This window comes from Oncorhynchus mykiss, chromosome 25 (assembly GCF_013265735.2).
Source record: "Oncorhynchus mykiss isolate Arlee chromosome 25, USDA_OmykA_1.1, whole genome shotgun sequence".
In the NCBI taxonomy this organism is placed as follows: domain Eukaryota; kingdom Metazoa; phylum Chordata; class Actinopteri; order Salmoniformes; family Salmonidae; genus Oncorhynchus; species Oncorhynchus mykiss.
Genome location: NC_048589.1, coordinates 14,080,976 through 14,105,695, shown reverse-complemented (window position 1 = coordinate 14,105,695; position 24,720 = coordinate 14,080,976). Strand labels below are relative to the sequence as shown.

Below are 24,720 nucleotides of genomic sequence, written 5' to 3'. Positions count from 1 at the left end.
ATGAAATGCTAATCAAGGCAAAGGTAAGAATCTCTGGATTAACTATCTAACGTTAGCTAAATGTAGTAATGAATAAATTGGCTACATTTCTTTTAATTGACAATACCTGTTTAGCAAAGGTTTCAGCTAGAGATGATGTGCAGGAGCTTGCAGGGATTTGTAGTTTAGCATGATGTCTACTCTGATGTTAATTAGCATTTGAATATGAGAGTAAATAGAGCCGATTATATACTGATAAAAGTCACCTTGTCCAAGAGAGATTTATGTGGTTATCAAAACGTCACATATAAGTCTACATGAATCACAGCCCTTGTTTTTTATGTTTCTAAAATCCCCTGGGAAAACTGAATGGTGTAAAAACAATTGGAACCATTTCCCTGTTTGACCGCTAGGTTTTATGGGTATTATGACTCATGCCGTGGTACTCTATGGCTCTATTGAACAAGGACAACCATATCTACTCTCTGCTAGCGTGATCGTGCAATCTGCGAAACACAGACACAATAATTGCTACAAAACATGACCATTCAGTTTTAGATCTGACAGCAGGATCAATCAACCAATGACGTCATTGATTGAACTCTACCTGCTCGAAAATTCTGAAACACAGCTGTAGTGCATAATTGTCTGAAACACCCTCCATCAATCATAATTATGCAGGGAAACTGGAAAAACACCCTACATTGTGTCTAGCAGTGAAGTTTCCCTTTAAAAATCTACCTAGAACCATGATAAAAAAAAAAAAAACATTTAATGTAAAGCCCAAAAGGTAGGCTACCATTATGTCAGATCGTGAAATGGTTATTCAAATACGATTTTACCTGGCCAAATTAGATGGCCTGCAAAAAATAGGAACTACATTTTTTTATGCACAAAACATCAACGTGGACCAGATTGACAGCTCTCCATTCCCACTATTCATTGTCTGCAGTGAAAATTCTCTTTCTTTCGATAATTATTTCGTCATTTATCTGCAGAAAAACGTTGTTTTGAGCTCAAAAAGCAGTAGCAGCAGTATGCAAATCAGGGAGACAAATTAACGGCTCTTTCACCGATGCTATTATTTTCCCTGCGTTCACCAAAAAGATCCGTTCGCGAACGACCAAATCACTATTGCATACAAATAGAAGAGCGCAATTATGCTCCTAGTGGCCATGGCCAGAACTGAGAGCTTACTGTATCAGAGCAGAATGGAGGAAAGTTAGGTGAAGTTGATAACGATGAAGATGCATTAAGTTCTGTTACAAAATACTCGCCACGTTACATATTGGGGGTTCTCATGGGAGAAACAAGTGTATAGGTCTACTTCACCTTGAACAAGCGGAGTTGGTACGTTTGGCTACTTCATCCTCTTTCGTGGTACGCACTCCCCGCATTGACAAAGAGGACAGATCCAGTGCGCGGTAGGCTACAGCGGGAAGGTAGGTGAGGAGGAGATACGATTGATTACATTTGCACGAGGAGGAAAAGAAAGGGATACAAATAAATAATTATACCTTAAAGTTTAAAGGGTGTGTAGGCCTACAGTTGATTTTTTTTCTCTGATTAAAAAGCTTCATAAATGCGTCGCAGTTTGGATAGAAAGACGTGTGTCTCCGTTAACTTTCAAATTTCTTTGAGATGGGTTTTGTGTTGGTAGAAAAACTAAATATTTTCTATTCTCCTCCCTTGTGTAAATATAAACGTTGAGTTTTAGTATTTTTGATGGGACGACTGAGTTGCGCCTGTAAATTCATTTTAGGGGAAGGTGCTGTTCTGTAACTCTAGGGCTACATGCATTCAACTTAATTTGGCTATTAATCATCCAATTTAGATATTGAAATGGGCCTTCGTGTCTATTTAACATGGGAATCAATTCAAACGCCCAAGGCCACTGAGGTTTGAATGATCTCCGTCATTAGTCAGCTACAAATGAGAATAATTAAAGTTGAGAACGCTGGCACGCTTTGGACAGATATCACTGACAGATTAGACGACCAAATTCATGACACGGGCACTGTTTTACTACAATTGAGTTGTGGGATTCTACTGTCATCTGTTCTATCCCTCACTAAAATGTGCTTTGGTTTGTTGCAGACTTTTTGTTTTCCCCCGAAGGTGGTGCAACATTCAAATGAACATAGATGTCTATCTAAGATGTCTATCTAATGTTTAGTCTGGATATACACTCATGTCCTCTCTTTCTTACTGGGCATATGCAGGAGGGTCAGATACAAGTGACTGCTTTCCATGTGAAACAAGTAATATTTTCCCATTGCAGTTCTCTAATCACTTTTTAATATAGATTGGTGTCTCACCAATTGCTGTGTGCGGAATGTGTTATTCATTGGTGCATCATTTCCCTTGTGGAACATTACATAACAGCGCAGTGCCATATTAGAGATGATTAATCGCACTGATTGCTGTTGTGCAGGTCTCCTCTGCAGCCTCAGCTCTGTCCAGAGAGCCAAGAAAGGCCAGGGCCACTGGTGTGTTGTCTACTTTCCCACTGCATCATGGGTAACTTCTCCAGCAAGGACAGCCATGGACCCACAGGTACCCTCTGCCCCCCCTACACACACACACTCCTTACTTAACCTGTCAACCCTCCTGATGTGCTGAACAGCTGTCAGCTGACTTTTCCTTCAGAGAACAAAGACAGCATACCCAGAGGGATGCTCACATACCTATTTCAGCTTTTAGTCAATGGTGAAAAGACCGAATGGGGATGGACAGAGAGAGGCATTAATAGAGAGTAGGAATGAGACGAGGGAGTGAGGAGAGACTGGATCCATCTCTGCATTTGTGTTCCCCAATCTCCAGAGTGTGTGTGGGTCAGGGGGTAGGAATCTTGGCTTGGTTCCTGTGTGTGTGTTGCTCGGTGGTCATTCTCCTCGCGTCCCCTTGCGATTTGTCAGGCTTTGCTACCCAAGCTGTGATGAATCTGCAGAATTCCCCGGCTCAGCACAAGGGCAACGGATTAATCATGGGAAGCCTAATGCTGGCGGACTGACGCATACACACATTATGGCTTGGAATGGGTGAATAGAAGTCAGCGGTGGAAGTGGGAAGTTATGGCCAGTCACTGAATTTGCTGTGGGTTAGATTGACAGGATTATGATGCATCACTTTCCATAACTTGTATTGTGGAACTCTATCAGGAATGATATGAATTAAGCCTAGGGAATATCTGTTTAAACCAAGGACAAAGGAGGATTTAGGGTCAGTGGTGGTATAGATCAGCAGCACAGAGCAGAGGAACGTGTGTCTCCTGACAAGCAATGGCCCATTCATCCTGAGAATGACGGCCTGAGTATTGTGGGGGGGTTGACGGTCTGGATTAGTCATCAAGGCAGCATTGCATGCCATCACACGATACATGCCCAACCAGTGACCACTGCACTCAATCTCTCACCCTCTCGTTAGCTGTCTGTCTGGCTGTGTCTCTTACTCACACTTGTGCTGTTGCTCTTATTCTCTCCAGGGCCCAACTTGGATGTGTTCCACACCCCCCCTACTTCTCCAGTGACCTCCACCCTGCCTGCTCTCACTCAGATCACACCCTCTACACCAGGCCAGCCGGTCCCAGCCACAGCTCCGGCTCCAGCCCTAAGTGGGAAGAGACTACTACCCTCCCTGCCTGTCAGCCCAGGCTACTCTGTGATTGGTCCTGGGCTTATCTCCCTGCAGGGCAAGACAGGAAGTGATGCAGCAGCGCCTGAAAGGCGGGTTGTGATGGGGTGTAATGGAGGCCCCACCTGCTCTACTCCCAGGAGTCCTGTATCACAGGGGAATAGCTCAATGATTAGCCACACCAAGAGTCCTCCATCTCTGGATAGCCCCTTGTTTTCAGCCGGCCCGGTCAGCCCCTCTGACCATAGCTGGAAGGAAAAGGACAGTGGACTGAGCACATCCATGCTGGAGGTCCGTAGGACTGCAGACAACCAGGGAGAGCTGGAGAGACTGGTGGAGGAGTGTAGGACAGCACTGGGTCTCAGCCCCAGTCAGTATGCTGCTCTGAGCAGCGCGGGTAAGAGCAGCACATACTGTACGTAGACATTAACAGACCCTCTTTCTAGCAATGCCTAAAATAATCCCACAATGCCATATTTCTGAAATGCATGATCTCATACCTCTGAACAAACACATTTTTCTCTTCTCCTCTCTCTCACTTTCTTTTTCTCTCTCCCCATCTAGTAGATGTATTGAAGCATCTGCTAGTGGAACGTCAGAAGTTGACCGTAGAGGTCCAGAGTCTGAGGGAGACCATGCAGGTGAGAAAGATTAACAAGACATTCCAGTAAACAATGAACTGACCTGTTTCCAAATCAGGAAACAGATTCTACATAGTGTAACCCTTCAGCTTTAGCCTAGTCCCAGATTGACTTGTGCTTTAGCCAACTCTTCTAACTATTGTTGTCATGCCATGGACTACCTTTGGCATGACAACAAAGGAACACTGCAGAGAAGAGTTGGCTAAAGCACAAACAGATGTGGAGCGAGGGTCACCATTGCTACAAACTCAGACAATAGAACATGACAGATTCCCTTCCTTTAATCTAAATACTAAGCTCAGGTGTGTTTTTAGGTTAGACAACTACTTTGTTTTAGGTGTAGCTACTATTCTTTATTTAGCATTTGTCTAAGTATACTGAATAAAAATATAAATGCAACATGCAACAATTTCATTGATTTTACTGATTTACAGTTCATTTGAGGAAATCAGTCTATTGAAATAAATTCATTCTTTAGGCCCTTATCTATGGATTTCACATGACTGGGCGTATAGATATGCACAATTGTCCTCTCAATGGATCTTGTCACTGTATTTTTGGGCATTCAAATTGCCATCAATAAAATGCAATTGTGTTCGTTGTCCGTAGCTTATGCCTGCCCATACCGTAACCCCACCGTCACCATGGGGCACTCTGTTCACAACGTTGACATCAGCGAACTGCTTGCCCACACAACGCCAAACACGTGGTCTGCGGTTGTGTGGCTGGTTGGACGTACTGCCAAATGATCTGAAATGACATTGGAGGCGGCTTATGGTAGAGAAATTAACATTACATTTTCTGGCAACAACTCTGGTGGACATTCCTGCAGTCAGCATGCCAATTGCACACTCCCTCAACTTGAGACATCTGTGGCATTGTGGTGTTTGACAAAACTGCACATTTTAGCGTGGTCTTAAATTGTCCCACACACAAGGTGCACCTGTGTAATGATCATGCTGTTTAATCAGCTTCTTCATATGCCACACCTGTAAGGTGAAGGGATTATCTTGGCAAAGGATAAATGCTTACTTACAGGGATATAAAAAATGTGTGCACAACATTTTAGAGAAATAAGCTTTTTGTGCGTATTGAACATTTCTGGGATCTTTTATTTCCACTCAGGAAACATGGCACCAACACTTAACATTTTGCATTTATAGCTGAAGTCGGAAGTTTACATACACCTTAGCCAAATACATTTAAACTCAGTTTTTCACAACTCTTAACATTTAATCCTAGTAAAAATGTCTTGTCTTAGGTCAGTTTTCCTGGTCATTATGGCCAAACAGTTTTTTATTTTGTTTCATCAGACCAGAGGACATTTCTCCAAAAAGTACAATCTTTGTCCCGATGTGCAGTTGCGAACCGTAGTCTGGCTTTTTTATGGCAGTTTTGGAGTGGCTTCTTCCTTGCTGAGCGGCCGTTCTGGTTATGTTGATATAGGACTTGTTTTACTGTGGATATAGATACGTTTGTACCTGTTTCATCCAGCATCTTCACAAGGTCCTTTTCTGTTGTTCTGGGATTGATTTGCACTTTCGCACCAAAGTATGTTAATCTCTAGGAGACAGAACTCTTCTCCTTCCTGAGCGGTGTGATGGCTCTGTTGGTCCCATGGTGTTTATACTTGCGTACTATTGTTTGTACAGATGACCGTGGTACCTTCAGGCGTTTGGAAATTTCTCCCAAGGATGAACCAGACTTGTGGAGGTCTACAATTACTTTTCTGAGGTCTTGGCTGATTTCTTTGGATTTTCCCATGATGTCAAGTAAAGAGGCACAGAGTTTGAAGGTCGGCCTTGAAATACATTCACATGTACACCTCCAATTGACTCATGATGTCAATTAGCCAATCAGAAGCTTCTAAAGCCATGACATACTTTTCTGGAATTTTTCAAGCTGTTTAAAGGCACAGTCAACTTAATGTATGTAAACTTCTGACCCACTGGAATTGTGATACAGTGAATTCGTGAAATAATCTCTGTAAACAATTGTTGGGAAAATGACTTGTCATGCACAAAGTAGATGTCCTAAATGACTTGCCGAACTATAGCTTGTTAACAAGAAATGTGTGGAGTGGTTGAAAGACGAGTGACTCCAACTTAAGTGTATGTAAACTTCCGACTTCAACTGTATCTTTGTTCATTGTACGTGGAGAGGTGTATTGGGGGGAGTTTTTGGTGGATACATTTAGAAACAAACAGGAAATTACACAATCCCAGAGGCAGAGGTTGCAGCTGGGGTTTACCGCATGTAACCTCTTAGCTCAGGAGATAACAACAAAAGACATCCTGTCATCTCCACCCAGAAATAGAACAGAGCAAGGGCCTCTGGGAGACGCAGTCCTGCTAAATGGCCTCTTCCTGTCCTAGACCCCTCCTGAGATCCTGAGGAGTCAAGGAGAAAATGCTCTAAGATAATCTTGATCTCCCTTTTATGCACAAACACACACACAAACTGTACATACTGTATATACATACAGTGCCTTCAGAAAGTGTTCATAACCCTTGGCTTAGTCCACATTTAGTAGTGTTACAGCCTGAATTCAAAATTGATTTAATTGATTTTCTTGCTCATCTACTCACAATACCCGATAAGGACAGTGACAACATGTTTTTAGACATTTTAGAAAATTTAATGAAATGCAGAAATATCTGATATACATAAGTATTCACACCCCTGAGTCAATACATGTTAGGCTCACCTTTGGCAGCGATTCCAGCTGTGAGTCTTTCTGAGTAAGTGCTTTGCACACCTGGATTGTATTTTCACATTTAGAAAAAAAATAGATCATTGCTAGACATCCATTTATTTTCATGTCTTGCCATAGATTATCAAGCCGAATCAAGTCAAAACTAACTAGGCCACTCGGGAACATTTTAATGTTGTCTTGATAAGCAACTCCAGTGTATATTTGGCCTTGTTTTAGGTCAGTGGTTCCTAAATGCTCTTGGTTAATGTACCACCAATTACATTTTTCCTCTGCATGGAGTACCCCTGAAGTACCCCATTGTGCATTTTACCAGTACGCCTATGGTCTCGTGAGTCTTCACAAGTACCCCTGGTTGGAAAACACTGTTTTACGTTATTGTCCTGCTGAAAGGTGAATTTGTCTCCCAGTGTCTGTTGAAAAGCACACTCCTCCAGAAATTTTAATGTGCTTAGCTCTTAGCTTTGTTTTTACCCTAAAAAAAACTCTCTTCCCGGTGACAAGCATACCCATAACATGATGTAGCCACAACCATACTAGGAAATATTTAGTGGTACTCAGTGCTGTGTTGGATTTTCCCCGAAGATAACGCTTTGTGTTCTTTGCCACATTTTTTTGCAGTTTTACTTTAGTGCTTAATTCAAACAGGATGCATGTTTTGGAATATTTTACTCTGTCAATTAGGTTAGTATTGTGGAGTTACTACAATGTTGTTGATCCATCCTCAGTTTTCTCCTATCACAGCCATTAAACTCTAACTGTTTTAAAGTCACCATTGGCCTCATAGTAAAATCCCTGAGTGGTTTCCTTCCTTTCGGGCAACTGAGTTAGGAAGGACGCCTGTATCTTTGTAGTGACTGGGTGTATTGATACACCATCCACAGTGTAGTTAATAACTTCACCATGCTCAAAGGGATATTCATTGTCTATTTTTTTTACCCCATCTACCAATGTGTGCTTTTCTTTGCGAGGCATTGGAAAACCTCCCTGGTCTTTGTGGTTGAATCTGTGTTTGAAATTCACTGATCGACTGATAATTGTATGTGTGAGGTACAGAGATGATTTAGTAATAGAAAATAATGGTAAACACTATCGAATCAAATCAAATACAAGCCATTTTTACATCAGCAGATGTCAGTGTTAACCAGAAGCCAGCAAGCAATGCAGACGTAGAAGCATGGTGGCTAGGAACAACTCCTCTTCTGGCTGTGTCGGGTGGAGATTATAGGACTACATGGCCATTAAAGCCAGATTGTTCTTCAAAATGTTCAAACGTTCATAGATGTCCAGCAGGGTGAAATAATAATCACAGTAGTTGTAGAGGGTGCACCAGGTCAGTACCTCAGGAGTAAATGTCAGTTGGCTTTTCTCTCGCTTTCCTTCTCTCTCTCTCTCTCTCTCTCTCTCTCTCTCTCTCTCTCTCTCTCTCTCTCTCTCTCTCTCTCTCTCTCTCTCTCTCTCTCTCTCTCTCTCTCTCTCTCTCTCTCTCTCTCTCTCTCTCGCTTAACCATTCCGCTCGCTCTCCCGTGCCGCTCGCTCTCCCGTCGTGCCGCTCGCTCGCTCCCTCTTCCGTGCCGCTCGCTCGCTCCCTCTCCCTTGCCGCTCGCTCGCTCCCTCTCACTTTCCCGTGACGTGCTCTCCTGCTTCCGCGCCGCTCTGTCTTGCTCCCGCGCCGCGCTCTCTTGCTCCCGCGCCGGTATCTTGCGCTCTCTTGCTCCTGTGCTCTCGAGGCTCTTCTCACCACCCCTCCCTCCCTCCCTCAGACACTCAAACGACCACTCAACTGTTGCTCCCTCCTGATCCCACCTCTGCCCTTCGTCTTCCCTGTCTAGCCCCTCTTTCCTGTCCTTTGCGTCCACTCCTCCTTCTCATCCACCCGGTCTCTTTCCCTGTCTATTGCGCCTGTCCATGTGGTTGGGTATGTGGGCTGATCTTTTCCCGTGGATTAAATAGCTCTCAGATCTGCTCTGAGATCAGTTCCAGTTGGACAGTGCTGCAGATTTCCAGGATTGAGCTGGTTTTGGCTCTGAAACTGAGGTTGAATATGTTTACATGCCAAATGAAGGTTGTGGGTCAAATTTGCAATGCAGAATAAATGGTTGCGGCTGGGGAGAAGTTAGATATCCTGTGGGGGGGTAGAAGCACTGTCTTTGATCTAGATGTGTCTAGTGTGGGTGAGTGTATCCACAGGCCTTGTAGGGACTGCTGTTGAACTGAGTTGGTCTCTTAATGAGTATCAGAGTGTATGGGAACTGGTTGTTCAATACACCCAAGTGAGTGTGGAAAGTTGCAGAAAACCCACGGCGAGTGGGGACACAGACTCAAGTATGCATTAGGGGGTCTGGGTGTGGAAGTGAACGGAGGCTTGGGGACAGACGGATGGTTCTCTCTGTCTCTCTCACACATACACCAGCTGAGATAGACACACAACTGGAATAACCACAACCGTCCTGGAGAGACTATGCGGCATGTGTCACTAGGGATTCCCGAGAGGGAGTATGTGTGTGTCTAAGGGAGAATGAACAGTGTTATCTCTCTGTGTGTGAGGAGTGCCCCCTCCTGTTTCCCGTCTAAGACGTGCCCTATTTGGACACACTGACAGTTAGTTAGCTGTACAGGCAGGATGCAGATCAGAGGCTACTAAAGGACGGGGTGGTTTAGTCTAATGGTTTCCCATTGTGTTCTTGTCTCCCATCTGGCATTATGAGTTGCATCATGTGTACTAATAAAAATCACTTTGTGTCTGCTGCCATAAGGCAGTTTAAACTCTGAGGCTTTGAATCAAAGAATGTAAGAACGGGTTCAGTGGTCTAAAGTTTACTGTGTTAGAGAGAGCGGTGAACTTCACTTTGGTTGTGTTGGAAGAGAAATGACCAAGGAGAGGTGTGTGAGTGAAAGAGAATATGCTCTCGTGTGTGTGTGTCCAATGACGACATAATAGACCCCAGCTGTGGTCTAGAGTCGCCGGTCAGATGAGGAGACGAGCTGGCTCCAGTCTCTCCTCCTCCGCGTCTCTATCCATTCTTCATTTAATTACCAAACAAGGCAACCCCTCCACTCCTCCACACTCCCACATTTCTCTGCGGGGTCACATTGCAATGCTCTCACACCTATTATGCACTGATTCCATCTGTGCATGTTACTTTATGTGCTGTTGCATGTTTTGTAACTGGATAGTGCTGTATTTCGGCTGCTCTCAACAGATTTTCTCAGTGGTCCTTATCATTTTACCTTTTGGCTCAGCAACTCTGCTTGAGAGCCTGTGTTTTATTTCTACCTTTTATCCACAGGGCAGTGTTTGTACATGTCCAGAGCTAGGGCATGCTCTCGGGGTGTATGTTTGTTGATAGTGGCGTTCTCACCTGGTCTCCTCTCCTGCATTTGCACTCAATAGAAAATAATATGTGAAGAAAACATGGCGGAAGATTACTGGTACGTTCCGTCGGTGCAGTTCTTTATAATATCAGTGCAAGTGAGGTAACACGCAGACTAAACCGTCTCCACGCTTGCATCCGACGATTTATAATTTTTTTTGTCTATCCCCACCGGACACGTTCGTGACACGCAAGTTAAAATAGCAAAACCAACTGTGAACCATCTGTATTACGCCTAACAAAAGATATAAACACAACATGCACCAATTTCAAAGATTTAAAGGAAATCAGTCAATTGAAATAGTCATTAGGTCCTAATATGTACGGTGCCTTCAGACCCCTTGACTTTTTCCACATTGTGTTACGTTACATCCTTACTTTAGAATGTTCCCCATCAATCTACAAGCAATACCCCATAATGAGACACATTTTTTGCAAATGTATTACAAATTTAAAAAACATCACATTTGCTTAAGTATTCAGAGCCTTTTACTCAGTACTTTGTTGAAGCACCCTTAGCAGCGATTACAGACTTAAGTATTCTTAGGTATGACGCCACAAGCTTGGCACACCTGTATTTGGGGAGTCTCCCATTTTTCTCAGCAGATCCTCTCATGCTCTGTCAGGTTGGATGGGAGCGTCGCTGCACAGCTATTTTCAGGTCTCTCCAGAGATCTTCGATCAGGGTTCAAGTCCAGGCTCTGGCTGGGCCACTCAATGACATTCCGAGACTTGTCCCGAAGCAACTCCTGCGTTGGCCTGGCTGTGTGCTTAGGTTCGTGGTAATGTTGGATGGAGAACATTCGCCACAGTGAGGTCCTGAGTGCTCTGGAGCAGGTTTTAAATCAAGGATTTCTCTATACTTTGCTCCGTTCATATTTCCCTCGATCCTGACTAGTCTCCCAGTACCTGCCGCTGAAAAACATCCCCACAGCATGATGCTGCCACAACCATGCTTAACTCTAGGGATGGTGCCAGGTTTCCTCCAGATGTGACGCTAGGCACCAGGCCAAAAAGTTAAATCTTGGTTTCATCAGACCAGAGAATCTTGTTTCTCATGGTCTGAGAGTCCTTTAGGTGCCTTTTGGCCAACTCCAAGCGGGCTGTCATGTGCCTTTTACTGAGGATTGGCCTTTGTCTGGCCACTCTACCATAAAGGCCTGATTTGGTGGAGTGCTGCAGAGATGGTTGTCCTTCTGGAATGTTCTCCCATCTCCAGAGAGGAACTCTGGAGCTCTATCAGTGACCATCGGGTTCTTGGTCAACCTCCCTGACCAAGGCTCTTCTCCCCCGATTGCTCAGTTTGGCCGGACGGACAGCTCTAGTAATAGTCTTGGTGATTCCAAAGTTCTTCCATTTTAAGAATGATGGAAGCCACTGTCTTCTTGGGGTACCTTTTTTAAAGCTGCAGAAATGTTTTAGTACCCATCCCCAGATCTGTACCTCGACACAATCCTGTCTCGGTGGCCAACGGACAATTCCTTCAACCTCATGGCTTGGTTTTTCCTCTGACATGCACTGTCAACTGTAGGCCCTTATACAGGTGTATGTATGCCTTTCATCATGTCGAATCAATTGAATGTACCACAGGTGGACTCCAATCAAGTTGTAGGAACATCTCAAGGATGATCAATGGAAACAGGATGCACCTGAGCTCAATTTTGAGTCGTGTCGCAAAGGGTTCTGTTTTTATTTAGTGTTTTTGCTTTGTCATTATGGGGTATTGTGTGTAGATTGAGGGAAAACAATTTTAATCAGTTTTACAGTGCCTTGCGAAAGTATTCGGCCCCCTTGAACTTTGCGACCTTTTGCCACATTTCAGGCTTCAAACATATAGATATAAAACTGTATTTTTTTGTGAAGAATCAACAACAAGTGGGACACAATCATGAAGTGGAACGACATTTATTGGATATTTCAAACTTTTTTAACAAATCAAAAATTGGGCGTGCAAAATTATTCAGCCCCCTTAAGTTAATACTTTGTAGCGCCACCTTTTGCTGCGATTACAGCTGTAAGTCGCTTGGGGTATGTCTATCAGTTTTGCACATTGAGAGACTGACATTTTTTCCCATTCCTCCTTGCAAAACAGCTCGAGCTCAGTGAGGTTGGATGGAGAGCATTTGTGAACAGCAGTTTTCAGTTCTTTCCACAGATTCTCGATTGGATTCAGGTCTGGACTTTGACTTGGCCATTCTAACACCTGGATATGTTTATTTTTTAACCATTCCATTGTAGATTTTGCTTTATGTTTTGGATCATTGTCTTGTTGGAAGACAAATCTCCGTCCCAGTCTCAGGTCTTTTGCAGACTCCATCAGGTTTTCTTCCAGAATGGTCCTGTATTTGGCTCCATCCATCTTCCCATCAATTTTAACCATCTTCCCTGTCCCTGCTGAAGAAAAGCAGGCCCAAACCATGATGCTGCCACCACCATGTTTGACAGTGGGGATGGTGTGTTCAGCTGTGTTGCTTTTACGCCAAACATAACGTTTTGCATTGTTGCCAAAAAGTTCAATTTTGGTTTCATCTGACCAGAGCACCTTCTTCCACATGTTTGGTGTGTCTCCCAGGTGGCTTGTGGCAAACTTTAAACGACACTTTCTATGGATATCTTTAAGAAATGGCTTTCTTCTTGCCACTCTTCCATAAAGGCCAGATTTGTGCAATATACGACTGATTGTTGTCCTATGGACAGAGTCTCCCACCTCAGGTGTAGATCTCTGCAGTTCATCCAGAGCGATCATGGGCCTCTTGGCTGCATCTCTGATCAGTCTTCTCCTTGTATGAGCTGAAAGTTTAGAGGGACGGCCAGGTCTTGGTAGATTTGCAGTGGTCTGATACTCCTTCCATTTCAATATTATCGCTTGCACAGTGCTCCTTGGGATGTTTAAAGCTTGGGAAATCTTTTTGTATCCAAATCCGGCTTTAAACTTCTTCACAACAGTATCTCGGACCTGCCTGGTGTGTTCCTTGTTCTTCATGATGCTCTCTGCGCTTTTAACGGACCTCTGAGACTATGACAGTGCAGGTGCATTTATACGGAGACTTGATTACACACAGGTGGATTGTATTTATCATCATTAGTCATTTAGGTCAAGATTGGATCATTCAGAGATCCTCACTGAACGTCTGGAGAGAGTTTGCTGCACTGAAAGTAAAGGGGCTGAATAATTTTGCACGCCCAATTTTTCAGTTTTTGATTTGTTAAAGTTTGAAATATCCAATAAATGTCGTTCCACTTCATGATTGTGTCCCACTTGTTGTTGATTCTTCTCAAAAAAATACAGTTTTATATCTTTATGTTTGAAGCCTGAAATGTGGCAAAAGGTCGCAAAGTTCAAGGGGGCCGAATACTTTCGCAAGGCACTGTATGATAAGGCTGTAATGTAATAAAATGTGGAAAAAGTCAAGAGGTCTGAATATTTTCCGAATACACCGTATTTCACATGACTGGGATTACAGATTTGCATCCGTTGGTCAGATACCTTAAAATAAAAAAAGTAGGGTCGTGGATCAGAACCAGCCAGTATCTGGTGTACCCACCATTTTCCTCATGCAGCACGACACATCTCCTTCGCATAGAGATCCGTTCTATTTTAACGCTTGGCTACGCATACTCGTTTAAGCAGTTAGGTCGTGTTTGGTTTATTTTGCTATGCTTGCTTCACGCAGCGCGGTCAGTTTGGTTAGCATGTTAGTTGACGAAGCCACTTTGCGACGCACAATCTGGTATTGGTATCTTTTCTATCCACCCTTTCTCGTGAGTTTACGGTATGTAATAGCCTGCTGCATTGCTGTGGTATGATTTCTTCTCCCTGTGTTCAACTTGTGTGATTCATTAGAAATTCAGCAATAACCTCAGTGAATCATAGCCCCTTTGGAGTAAGGGCAGTAAACAACTGACACATTCCAGGCTAGTGGATCTGAGCCAGTGCACCTGAATGGGGCCAGGGCTGTTTACAGCAATGCGTTTGCACAGGTCTCGATGTGGCTCATTTGATTCGCTAGATCCACTCCTCTAAACATGCTAAGACTTGCCTCCGTCTCATCCCATCCAGCTGTTAGTTTATGAAGGCCAAATGGACATTTAATCATTTAAATCGCATAGTCTCTAGAGGTGCTGTGTATGATGTGATGCTGGCAGACGGGGCCTGATTAAGAAATCTTTGGCAATGTGGCGTAGGCTACAGTTCAGCAGAGGCGTTTTTTGGATTTCCACACATGGGGATTTTGATTTTAGTCTTAGAAAAAAATCGGATAAAAAAAAAAAATGCATTTCATGCAATTCTACGTAATTTACATGACAGGAGACATTAGCTGAATCTTTTTTTAATACCACCTAAATGAGTGGCTACTCTGACAAACTGAGATCAATCTGGTCTTGAAGCGACACATTAGGAGGATATATATATATACACACACACACACACACAGTTGAAGTCGGAAGTTTACATACACCTTAGTCAAATACATTTCAACTGTTTTTTTTCACAATTCCTGATATTTAATCCTAGTAAAAATTCCCTGCTTTAGGTCAATTAGGATCACCACTTTATTATAAGAATGTGAAATGTCAAAATAATAGTAGAGAATTTATTTATTTCATCACATTCCCAGTGGGTCAGAAGTTCATATACACTCAATTATTATTTGGTAGCATTGCCTTTATGTTATTTAATTTGGGTCAAATGTTTCGGGTAGCCTTCCACAAGCTTCCCACAATAAGTTGGGTGAATTTTGTCCCATTCCTCCTGACAGAGCTGGTGTAAATGAGTCAGGTTTTCAGTTCTGCCCACAAATTTTCTAAGGGTTTGAGGTCAGGTCTTTTTGATGGACACTCCAATACCTTGACTTTGTTGGCCTTAAGACATTTTGCCACAACTTTGGAAGTATGCTTGGGGTCATTGTCTATTTTGGAAGACCCCATTTGCGACCAAGCTTTAACTGATGTCTTGAGATGTTGCTTCAATATATCCACATCATTTTCCTTTCTCATGTTATCTATTTTGTGAAGTGCACCAATCTCTCCAGCAAAGCACCCCCACAGCATGATGCTGCCACCCCCGTGCTTCACGGTTGGGATGGTGTTCTTTGGCTTGCAAGCCTCCCATTTTTCCTCCAAATATAACGATGGTCATTATGGCCAAACAGTTCTATTTTTGTGTATGTATGTAAACGTCTGACTTCAAGTGGGTGTATGTAATGTAATGTAATGTAATGTAATGTAATGTAATGTATGTATGTATGTATGTATGTATGTATATTTCAAGTGGGTGTATGTGTGGGTGTATGTATGTATGTATGTATGTATGTATATTTCAAGTGGGTGTATGTGTGGGTGTATGTATGTATATTTCAAGTGGGTGTATGTGTGGGTGTGTATGTATGTATGTATATTTCAAGTGGGTGTATGTGTGGGTGTATGTATGTATATTTCAAGTGGGTGTATGTATGTATGTATGTATGTATGTATGTATGTATATTTCAAGTGGGTGTATGTGTGGGTGTATGTATGTATATTTCAAGTGGGTGTATGTATGTATGTATGTATGTATGTATGTATGTATGTATATTTCAAGTGGGTGTATGTATATATTGAACTCATCAGACCAAAGGACAGATTTCCACCGGTCTAATGTCCATTGCGCGTGTTTCTTGGCCGAAGTAAGTCTCTTTATCTTAGTGGTGTTATTTAGTAGTGGTTTCTTTGCAGCAATTCGACCATGAAGGCCTGATTCACTGTCTTTGAACAGTTGATGTAGAGATGTCTGTTACTTGAACTGTGAAGCATTTATTTGGGTTGCAGTTAACTCTAATGAACTCTGCAGCAGAGGTAATGCTGGGTCTTCCTTTCCTGTCCTCATGAGAGCCAGTTTCATCATAGCACTTGATGGTTTTTGTGACTGCACTTTAAAAGTTCTTGAAATGTTTTGAATTGATTGACCTTCATGTCTTAAGGTAATGATGGACTGTTGTTTCTCTTTGCTTATTTGAGCTGTTCTTGCCCTACCATGGACTTTTGTCTGGTACTATATGTAGGAGCTTCCACTGTTCAGATGAGGAAGGGGAGTTGTCCTTTTTTAGTTAAAACTATACTAAATATATTCACGTCACCAAATAATTGGTTAAAACACAGTTTTGCAAAGAAGGTCTACAGTAGCCTCAGCAGCACTCTGTAGGGTAGCACCATGGTGTAGCCGGAGGACAGCTAGATTCTGTCCTCTTCTGGGTACATTGACCTTAATGCAAAACCTAGGAGGCTCATCATTCTCATCCCCTTCCATAGACTTACACAGTAATGATGACAACTTCCAGAGGGTGTCCTCCAACTTATTAGAGCTCTTGCAGGGTGAACTGACATCTTGTCCACCCAATCAGATAATTAATCTAGTAATGAAAGCTAAAGCTAGCTAGCAGTGCATAAAATGTTGTGAGTAGTTCACTCAGATGGAGGGAAATTTTATCGCTACAGCATAGAATAACAATTCTGTGCTTCCAACTTTGTGGCAACATTTTGAGGAAGGCCCTTTCCTGTTCCAGCATTACAATGCCCCGTGCACAAAGCGAGGTCCATACAGAAGTGGTTGGTCGAGATCGGAATAGAAGAACTTGACTGGCCAGCCGGAGCACTGACCTCAACCCCATCGAACACCTTTGGGATGAATTGGAACGCAGAGTGTGAACCAGACCTCACTAACTCTCTTGTGGGTGACTGGAAGCAAGTCCCCACAGCAATGTTCCAACGTCTAGTGGAAGGCCTTCCCAGAAGAGTGGAGGCTGTTAGAGCAGCAAAAAGGGGACTCCATATTAATGCCCATGATTTAGGAATAAGATGTTCGATGAGCAGGTGTTAACATACTTTTGGCCTATGGATTGTTCTTCATAGTAGATAATTGTCACTGTCTTCCTTTCTGCAGACTGAGAGAGGGGAGTGGCAGCAGTTCCAGTCTGACCTGCAGGTGGCAGTAGCGGTGGCCGACCGGCTGAGGGCCGAGGCCGAAGAGGAACTGTGCGTGCTCAGAACGGCTCAGAAGGATACAGAGCGAGAGCTGGCGGCTGCCCAGCAGAGATGGGAAGAGACTGATGGGCAGCTGGTCATCCTGCGAGGAGAGCTGAAGGAGAGCAGGCAGAGACTGGCCCACCTCACCCAGAACCAGGGGCCAGGACAGGCCAAGACCCAGGGCAAGGAGAGTACCACTGGGGAGATCAGCACACCTGAGCCCCAGGAGGGAAGCCACCGGGGCAGGGAGAGGGGAATCGGCAGGGTGGGCAAAGGAGGAGATGAAGAGATGGGGAAGAGGAGCCAGGAAGAAGTGAATAAGAATGTGGTTGTGGAAGAGGCTAGGACGGACACTAAGGTCGTGGCCAACCGGTACTTGATGAAGGTGACCAATGAGGAGAGGAGTGCAGAGGAGGGGTGTGATGTGAGGGAGATGCGATGGATGCTCGCACAGGAGAGGTCAAGGTGAGTACCAGGATGACTACCTGTTTGAAGGATTTCAACTATACATGAACTTAAATGAATGTTAATGTCCATGATTTTATATAGCTGGCTATTCTAGCTACAGTTGAAGTCAGAAGTTTACATGCACCTTAGCCAAATACATTTAAACTCAGTTTTTAGGATCACCACTTTATTTTAAGAATGTGAAATGTCAGAATAATAGAGATCTATTTCAGCTTTTATTTCTTTCATCACATCCCAGTGGGTCAGAAGTTTACATACCCTCAATTAGTATTTGGTAGCACTGCCTTTAATTGTGTAACTTGGGTCAAACGATTTGGGTAGCCTTCCACAAGCTTCCCACAATAAGTTGGGTGAATTTTGGCCCATTCCTCCTGACAGAGCTGGCGTAACTGAGTCAGGTTTGTAGGCCTCCTTGCTCGCACATGCTTTTTCAGTTCTTCCCACAAATCTTCAGTAGGATTGAGGTCCGGGCTTTGTGATGGACACTCCAATACCTTGACGTTGTTGGCCTTAAGACATTTTGCCACAACTTTGGAAGCATGCTTGGTGTCATTGTCCATTTGGAAGACCCATTTGCGACCAAGCTTTAACATCCTGACTGATGTCTTGAGCTGTTGCTTCAATATATCCACACAATTTCCTTTCTCATGATGCAGTCTATTTTGTGAAGTGCAACAAAGCACCCCCACAACATGATACTGCCACTCCCATGCTTCACGGTTGGGATGGTGTTCTTCGGCTTGCAAGCTCCCCCCTTTTCCTCCAAACATAACGATGGTCATTATGGCCAAACGGTTCTATTTTTGTTTCATCAGACCAGAGGACATTTGTAAATGTACGATCTTTGTCTCCATGTGCTGTTGCAAACCGTAGTCTGGCTTTTTATGGCGGTTTTGGAGCAGTAGCTTCTTCCTTGCTGAGTGGCCTTTCAGGTTAAGTCGATATAGGACTTGTTTTTACTGTGGATATAGATACTTTACCTGTTTCCTCCAGCATCTTCACAAGGTCTTTTGCTGTTATTCTGGGATTGATTTGCACTTTTCGCACCAAAGTATGTTAATCTCTAGGAGACAGAACGCGTCTCCTTCCTGAGCGGTATGACGGCCTGCTGGTCCCATGGTGTTTATACTTGCATACTATTGTTTGTACAGATGAACGTCGTACCTTCAGGTGTTTGGAAATTGCTCTCAAGGATGAACCAGACTTGTGGAGGTTTACCATTTTTTTTTCCTGAGGTCTTTGCTGATTTCTTTTGATTTTCCCATGATGTCAAGCAAAGAAGCACTGAGTTTGAAGGTCGGCCTTGAAATACATCCACATGTACACCTCCAATTGACTCATCTTGTCAATTAGCCTATCAGAAGCTTCTAAAGCCATGACATTTTCTGATATTTTCCAAGATGTTTTAAAGGCACAGTCAACTTAGTGTATGTAAACTTCTGACCCACTGGACTTAGAATATAGTGAATTATAAGTGAAATAATCTGTCTGTAAACAATTGTTTGGAAAATGACTTGTGTCATGCACAAAGTAGATGTCCTAACCGACTTGCCAAAACTATAGTTTGTTAACAAGAAATTTGTGGAGTGGTTGATAAATGAGTTTTAATGGCTCCAAATGAGTTTTAATGGCGCCAACATAAGTGTATGTAGACTTCCCACTTCAACTGTAAATCCAGACTGATTTTTGATAATTTGTAAATCATAAACAGAGTTGCATAATCAGACGAATCATTGTCAGGAGGGTTGAGCGCTTGTTGGAATGGAACTGATGTTCAGGCGGGACCCTTGAGGACATTGATTTGTAAAGAACCATGTTAACTTATTTTACTACTGGTACTGAAGGTGAAAACTGAGAATAAAGTGTTTCAACAATGGTTAGCTTTGCTATCATGTCTGACCCCTGATGAGCTGAACAACAAATGGTTCTTCTCTGATCAGTGTGTCTGTGTGAGTTGAGTTCATCCAGTAATATCAAAGGGCATTCCATGATTTCACAGAAGCCTTTCCAGACTACCCGTGTCTTCAGACTCTCCCACTGTACAGAATGGAACATCCCAGTCCAATACTGCCACAATAGTTGGGGCTACATTCAAGGTAGACCACTTAGAATTTGGGGTCCAACTGCTAGTCTGTGTCTCATAACCCTGCAAATATATAACCATTACTATTCCAGCAGGTGGCGTCATTGCAATAGTTAGAATGTGTTTTGTGATCGACTAATGCCTTCACATGTTTTTAAAATATTGAGGCACAACAATTAAATGTAAGGAATGTATGGTACAGTATGTAATAGCGTATGAATAGATGTTCTCTATGTTCTCTCACTTCAGAACCAAAGCCAAACCAGAGGAAGAAGAGAGTTGGAAAGGCAAGGCAGCTGGTCCAGCACTCACACCGGTGTGTTTTGTGTTCCCCAATCAACCACGTGTCAGTGCGTTCGTTCCTACCACGACCCCGTGATCATTAATGTAGCAGGTAAAATACATTATACTGTCGTTTGTGTGTTTTACAGGGATACAGGAGGAGGCATTGAACCAGTACAACTCTGCCCTGACAGACCTGCCCCCTAACAAGGTTTCTAAGACCAGGTCTCAGGACAGCTTCAGTCTGCTGCTGCGCCGCCATGGCGGCTCCAAGAGGAACTCTCTGCTGCGCTGGTGTCAGAACCGCACTCAGGGCTACAAGGTACCGTAACGCGATGTTTTTGAACGGGGTCAGGAGAAAGGCTGCTCGGTAAAGAGAATGTTGGAACATTCCATATGTAATCAGTAAACACTCATTATGATACTTTCTTCACCCTTTTTCTGCCCACGCTCACTCTATTTACAGAATATTGACATCACTAACTTCAGCAGTAGCTGGGCAGATGGTCTGGCATTCTGTGCTCTGTACCACACCTACCTCCCCTCACGTATTCCCTACTGCACCCTTAGCCCTGACAGCAAGGTGGGTAACACACACATGCATAGCACACTTGAATGCATTGCACACACACCTATTGATTAGCCTGTCAATCATGGTGCTGATTCTTTTATCCATAGAGGGAGAACCTCAGCCTGGCATTTAAGACTGGAGAAAATGTTGGAATCACAACATCACTTGTGAGTCGAGTCTCCGTTAATCAGAAGCTGTGTTAGTGTCATAACTCAATAGTGACTCAATAGTGAATGAGATGCTGCCGTATTGAAGTCCTCTGTGTTTTACAGACCATGGAGGAGATGCTGAGGGCTGGAGGACCAGACTGGCAAAGGGTTCTGGGATATGTGGAGAGCATGTACCATCACTTTGAGATGTAACGACTGCGTATGAGGGAAGCCTCGGCGGGAGTTACAGTTCACTACTACTGGTTGAAGGAGAGGGAGTGTAACTCACCCTTCTACTAGCTGAGATGGTCATTAACCAGGTTTCCATCCAACCAATTCATGTGGATGAATTACCTGACGCATGAAAATGACCGGGTTGATGGAAAGAGGAAATGTTGGTACAATTTCATAAATTTCGACAGACAAGTTTTGTTCAACATGGTGGGATACTTTTGTCGGTACAATTAATTATGCGAGAAATGGTGTTAGAAACACTTTTTGTGTTCTAATATTGATATAATAATCAATCAATCATATGGTAAACATGGTCACGAAATGATATGTGGTGTGGTCGTCCCACTACGACTCGGGAAAGCATGCAGTTTATTAAGCTACAGATGTAATAAGTTATGAACTTCACAGGAGGGGTGAAAGTGCACTGTGATAAGCTTGATGCTCCTTTCCAATACATTTCGAGGGTCTTATTCTGATTGATGCTTGGCTGCCGTTTTGACAAATAATCTTGATCTTACCCATAATAATCTCATCATGTAGGCCTAGGCTAGCCTACACCCGCACTGTATCTGCCAGCTGTTAGCTAGCACACACGTGCCAAAACGAGAGTGGGTACTTTTGCTATATTACGCAACAGTTTTTGGACAAAACCATCGGTAGAGTTGAAAATGCAATGGGAAACCCATTACTTTTTTAAATTCAGTACATGGGAGTTTAAGCGCAAAATATATTTTTATATGTACTAAGGTCATCACGCACAGCATGTAATCCGCAACAAGTCAGTTTGATGGAAACACATCTGTGGGGAGAAAATGTGCCTATTGTTTTCATACAGATTTTATAATATTCACATGAAAATCTGTGGCCAATTGGATGGAAACCTAGCTAGTGATTGGCATCTAGTGAAAGTTAGGGTTTGTTGACACAACAGAGCCCCGTTGTGGTCAGGAGTGCAGGTGCCATTTTTTTCAGCAGTACCTTCTTAAGCTGCTGATTTGTGTGCAGTGCCTTTTTTTAATATCAGTTTTCCATTCCAAAGATTTTCATGTTTTCTATCAGTTTTTAGGACTCTGTAAATATGCACTTTTATAAGCACTTTGATTGTAATTTAAAAGGAAAGGGATGCATATATATATATATACACACACAGTCTGTCTTGCTATCCGTGGATGCTTATATGTAACTAAAATGTGATCGCTGACTATGTTGCCAAAGACGCAGAATAAATAAAATTGTCAATATAAAGCTAACATTGTTTGTTCTGTACAGTCTATTATTGCAGGCTTGGTCCTCCATAATCAAAGGTGAGACCTTGTTTGGTCTTGCCTTTGTCTCCATCCACTGGTGTCTCAAAGCTGACAAGCTATACCCATAGTCGCGCACACACACTGTACACACATAGCCGCTGCCCTCTTGACATCAAGATCACGTCCATTTAATTACTTATTTGAATTAATCATGACAACCTTGAGACATCTGAATAATATTACTCAATAAGTCATCCACAATAGCTCTCGGCTAGGGAGTTGTTTTGCGCCAAACTAACATTTGTTCCAAGTGGGTGATACTCAAAAAAGTTGATTTTTAATGTGTGCAATAAAATATGCTATGATCAAATTCTTACAAGCCTATCAGAATTTGGCATTATGGGTGGGATTGGTACAGGACAGTGGTGCAGGTTGGAGCCATAATGATGTGTTGGTCTGGACTACAACACAGCAGAGAAGACATGGAGAGGATTTGGCTCCTGGGAGTTTGTGTGGCGCTGGCTGTCATTTCTGCTTCTGCTCAGGTCTCCTCCAGGTAATGAACCTTGAATTTGAGCTGATGGAAACAAGACATTTCTGTGATTTATTATTTGAAATATTTCGCAATGTCCGTAAATTGAATTTCTCTGTCATGTAGTCTAGTCATTATTATAGGTACTCATTTCTGATAGTCATAACTCATAAGAGCCAAGAAGCAAACATTTTTGGAATTTCAATCATGTAAAAAAATATGTTGACATTTTACTGGTTGCTTGAACACTTAGTGTTTGTATCCCAGCTGATGTAGAAGTCTCTTGCTCTCTCTCTCGCTCATATGAGCACTACGTACCTGATCTCAGACCCCAGTGTGTTGTGTCCGGAGACCCCTACCTCCCTAGCTGTCACCATCCTCACGAACGACCCAGTCAGGGTCACAGCAGAGCTGACCAACGGCAACACCGGCCTGGTCCAGGCAGAGTGCGCTTTCAGAGCATGTAACAGAGGAATGTTATCAGTCTATATCATCTTTCAAGTTATCTTGAACTTTCTCTTTGTTAGGCAACAAACATGGTTGCTGTTTTTTTCAAAGGTGGGTTCTTGATCTTCCTCCTGTGTTTTTTTTTTTGTTTTCCTGTATCAATTAATATATTGAGGTAATATCTGAGCTGGTCAGTGGTGGGTAAAGGACTATTGATGACACAAAGTATACATGTTAGGCCAAGTATGACTAATCTAGGTTATTACAGCCTAATTACACAGAAATAAGATTAACTCAATGACGCATGACACTTTTTCTTTTCAATTTCCCACATGTTCTGAAGCCATCTTTACACTTTCAACATGTGAGTGTAAATATCTATAGGCTTGGAATTTTCAGCTGATTCTCCACAAGACAAGATGTAGGACATAGAATGCAAGCGACGCTTGACTCTCCCAGTGCCTGAGGGTCGAAGCAAATCAACTTTGATTTGTCACATGTTATTGCTGGTGTAGCGAAATGCTTGTGTTTCTAGCTCCGACAGTGCAGTAATATCTAACAATTCACAATACACACAACCTAAAAGTAAAAGAATGGAATTAAGGAATATATAAATATTAGGATGAGCAATGTCGGAATGGCATAGACTAAATACAGTGGAATAGAAAACAGTATGTACATATGAGATGAGTAAAGCAAAAATATGTAAACATTATTAGTGACTAGTGTTCCATTATTAAGTGGCCAGTGATTCCAAATCTATGTATATAGGGCAGAAGCCTCTAAGGTGTAGGGTTACGTAACCGTGTGGAAGCCGCCCAGTGATGGCTTTTTAACAGTCTGATGGCTTTGAGATAGAAGCTGTTTTTCAGTCTCTCGGTCCCAGCTTTGATGCACCTGTACTGACCTCACCTTCTGGATGATAGCGGGGTGAACAGGCTCTGGCTCGGATGGTTGTTGTCCTTGATGATCTTTTTGGCCTTTGTGTGACATCAGGTGCTGTAGATGTCCTGGAGGACAGGTAGTTTACCCTCAGTGATGCGTTGGGCAGACCGCACCACCCTCTGAAGAGCCCTGCGGCTGTGGGCGGTGCAGTTGCTGTACCAGGCGGTGATACAGCCCGACAGGATGATCTCTTGTGCATCTGTGAAAGTTTAATGGTTTTAGGTGCCAAGCCAACTTTCTTCAGCCTCCTGAGGTTGAATAGGCGCTGTTGTGCCGCCTTCACCACACTGTCTGTGTGGGTGGACCATTTCAGTTTGTCAGTGAAGTGTACGCCGAGGTACTTGAAGCTTTCCACCTTCTCCACTGTGGTCTCGTCGATGTGGATATGCGGGTGCACCCTCTGCTGTTTCCTGAAGTCCA

At 43.1% G+C, this 24,720-nt stretch overlaps 1 protein-coding gene across 6 annotated transcripts; it reads left to right on the top strand.

The window, feature by feature from the left end:
* Positions 1-22,379, top strand: LOC110505391 (cytospin-A). 6 transcript variants are annotated; one of them, XM_021584580.2, is made up of 11 exons: positions 1-23; positions 2,414-2,535; positions 3,464-4,009; positions 4,177-4,253; positions 17,260-17,807; positions 19,810-19,906; positions 20,143-20,209; positions 20,325-20,497; positions 20,642-20,758; positions 20,854-20,913; positions 21,019-22,379. In XM_021584580.2, exons 2-11 carry the CDS (start codon positions 2,496-2,498, stop codon positions 21,106-21,108), a joined length of 1,815 nt encoding a protein of 604 aa, XP_021440255.2. In that variant the 5' UTR covers positions 1-23; positions 2,414-2,495; the 3' UTR covers positions 21,109-22,379. The 6 variants fall into 6 exon arrangements, with proteins under 6 accessions (XP_021440255.2, XP_021440251.2, XP_021440250.2 ...); XM_021584576.2 differs by lacking the exon at positions 1-23 and adding an exon at positions 625-769 and having other exon boundaries at positions 4,180-4,253; XM_021584575.2 differs by lacking the exon at positions 1-23 and adding an exon at positions 626-769.
* Positions 22,380-24,720: the final 2,341 nt, after the last annotated feature.

Bases quoted from the DNA above. Each gene is read 5' to 3' on its own strand.
- LOC110505391 (XM_021584575.2), top strand. From the start codon at position 729: ATGATAAAAAAAAAAAAAACATTTAATGTAAAGCCCAAAAG. The intron at 20,210-20,324 runs GTGTGTTTTGTG...TGTGTTTTACAG, and splicing joins CTGGTCCAGCACTCACACCG to GGATACAGGAGGAGGCATTG. The intron at 20,914-21,018 runs GTGAGTCGAGTC...TGTGTTTTACAG, and splicing joins TTGGAATCACAACATCACTT to ACCATGGAGGAGATGCTGAG.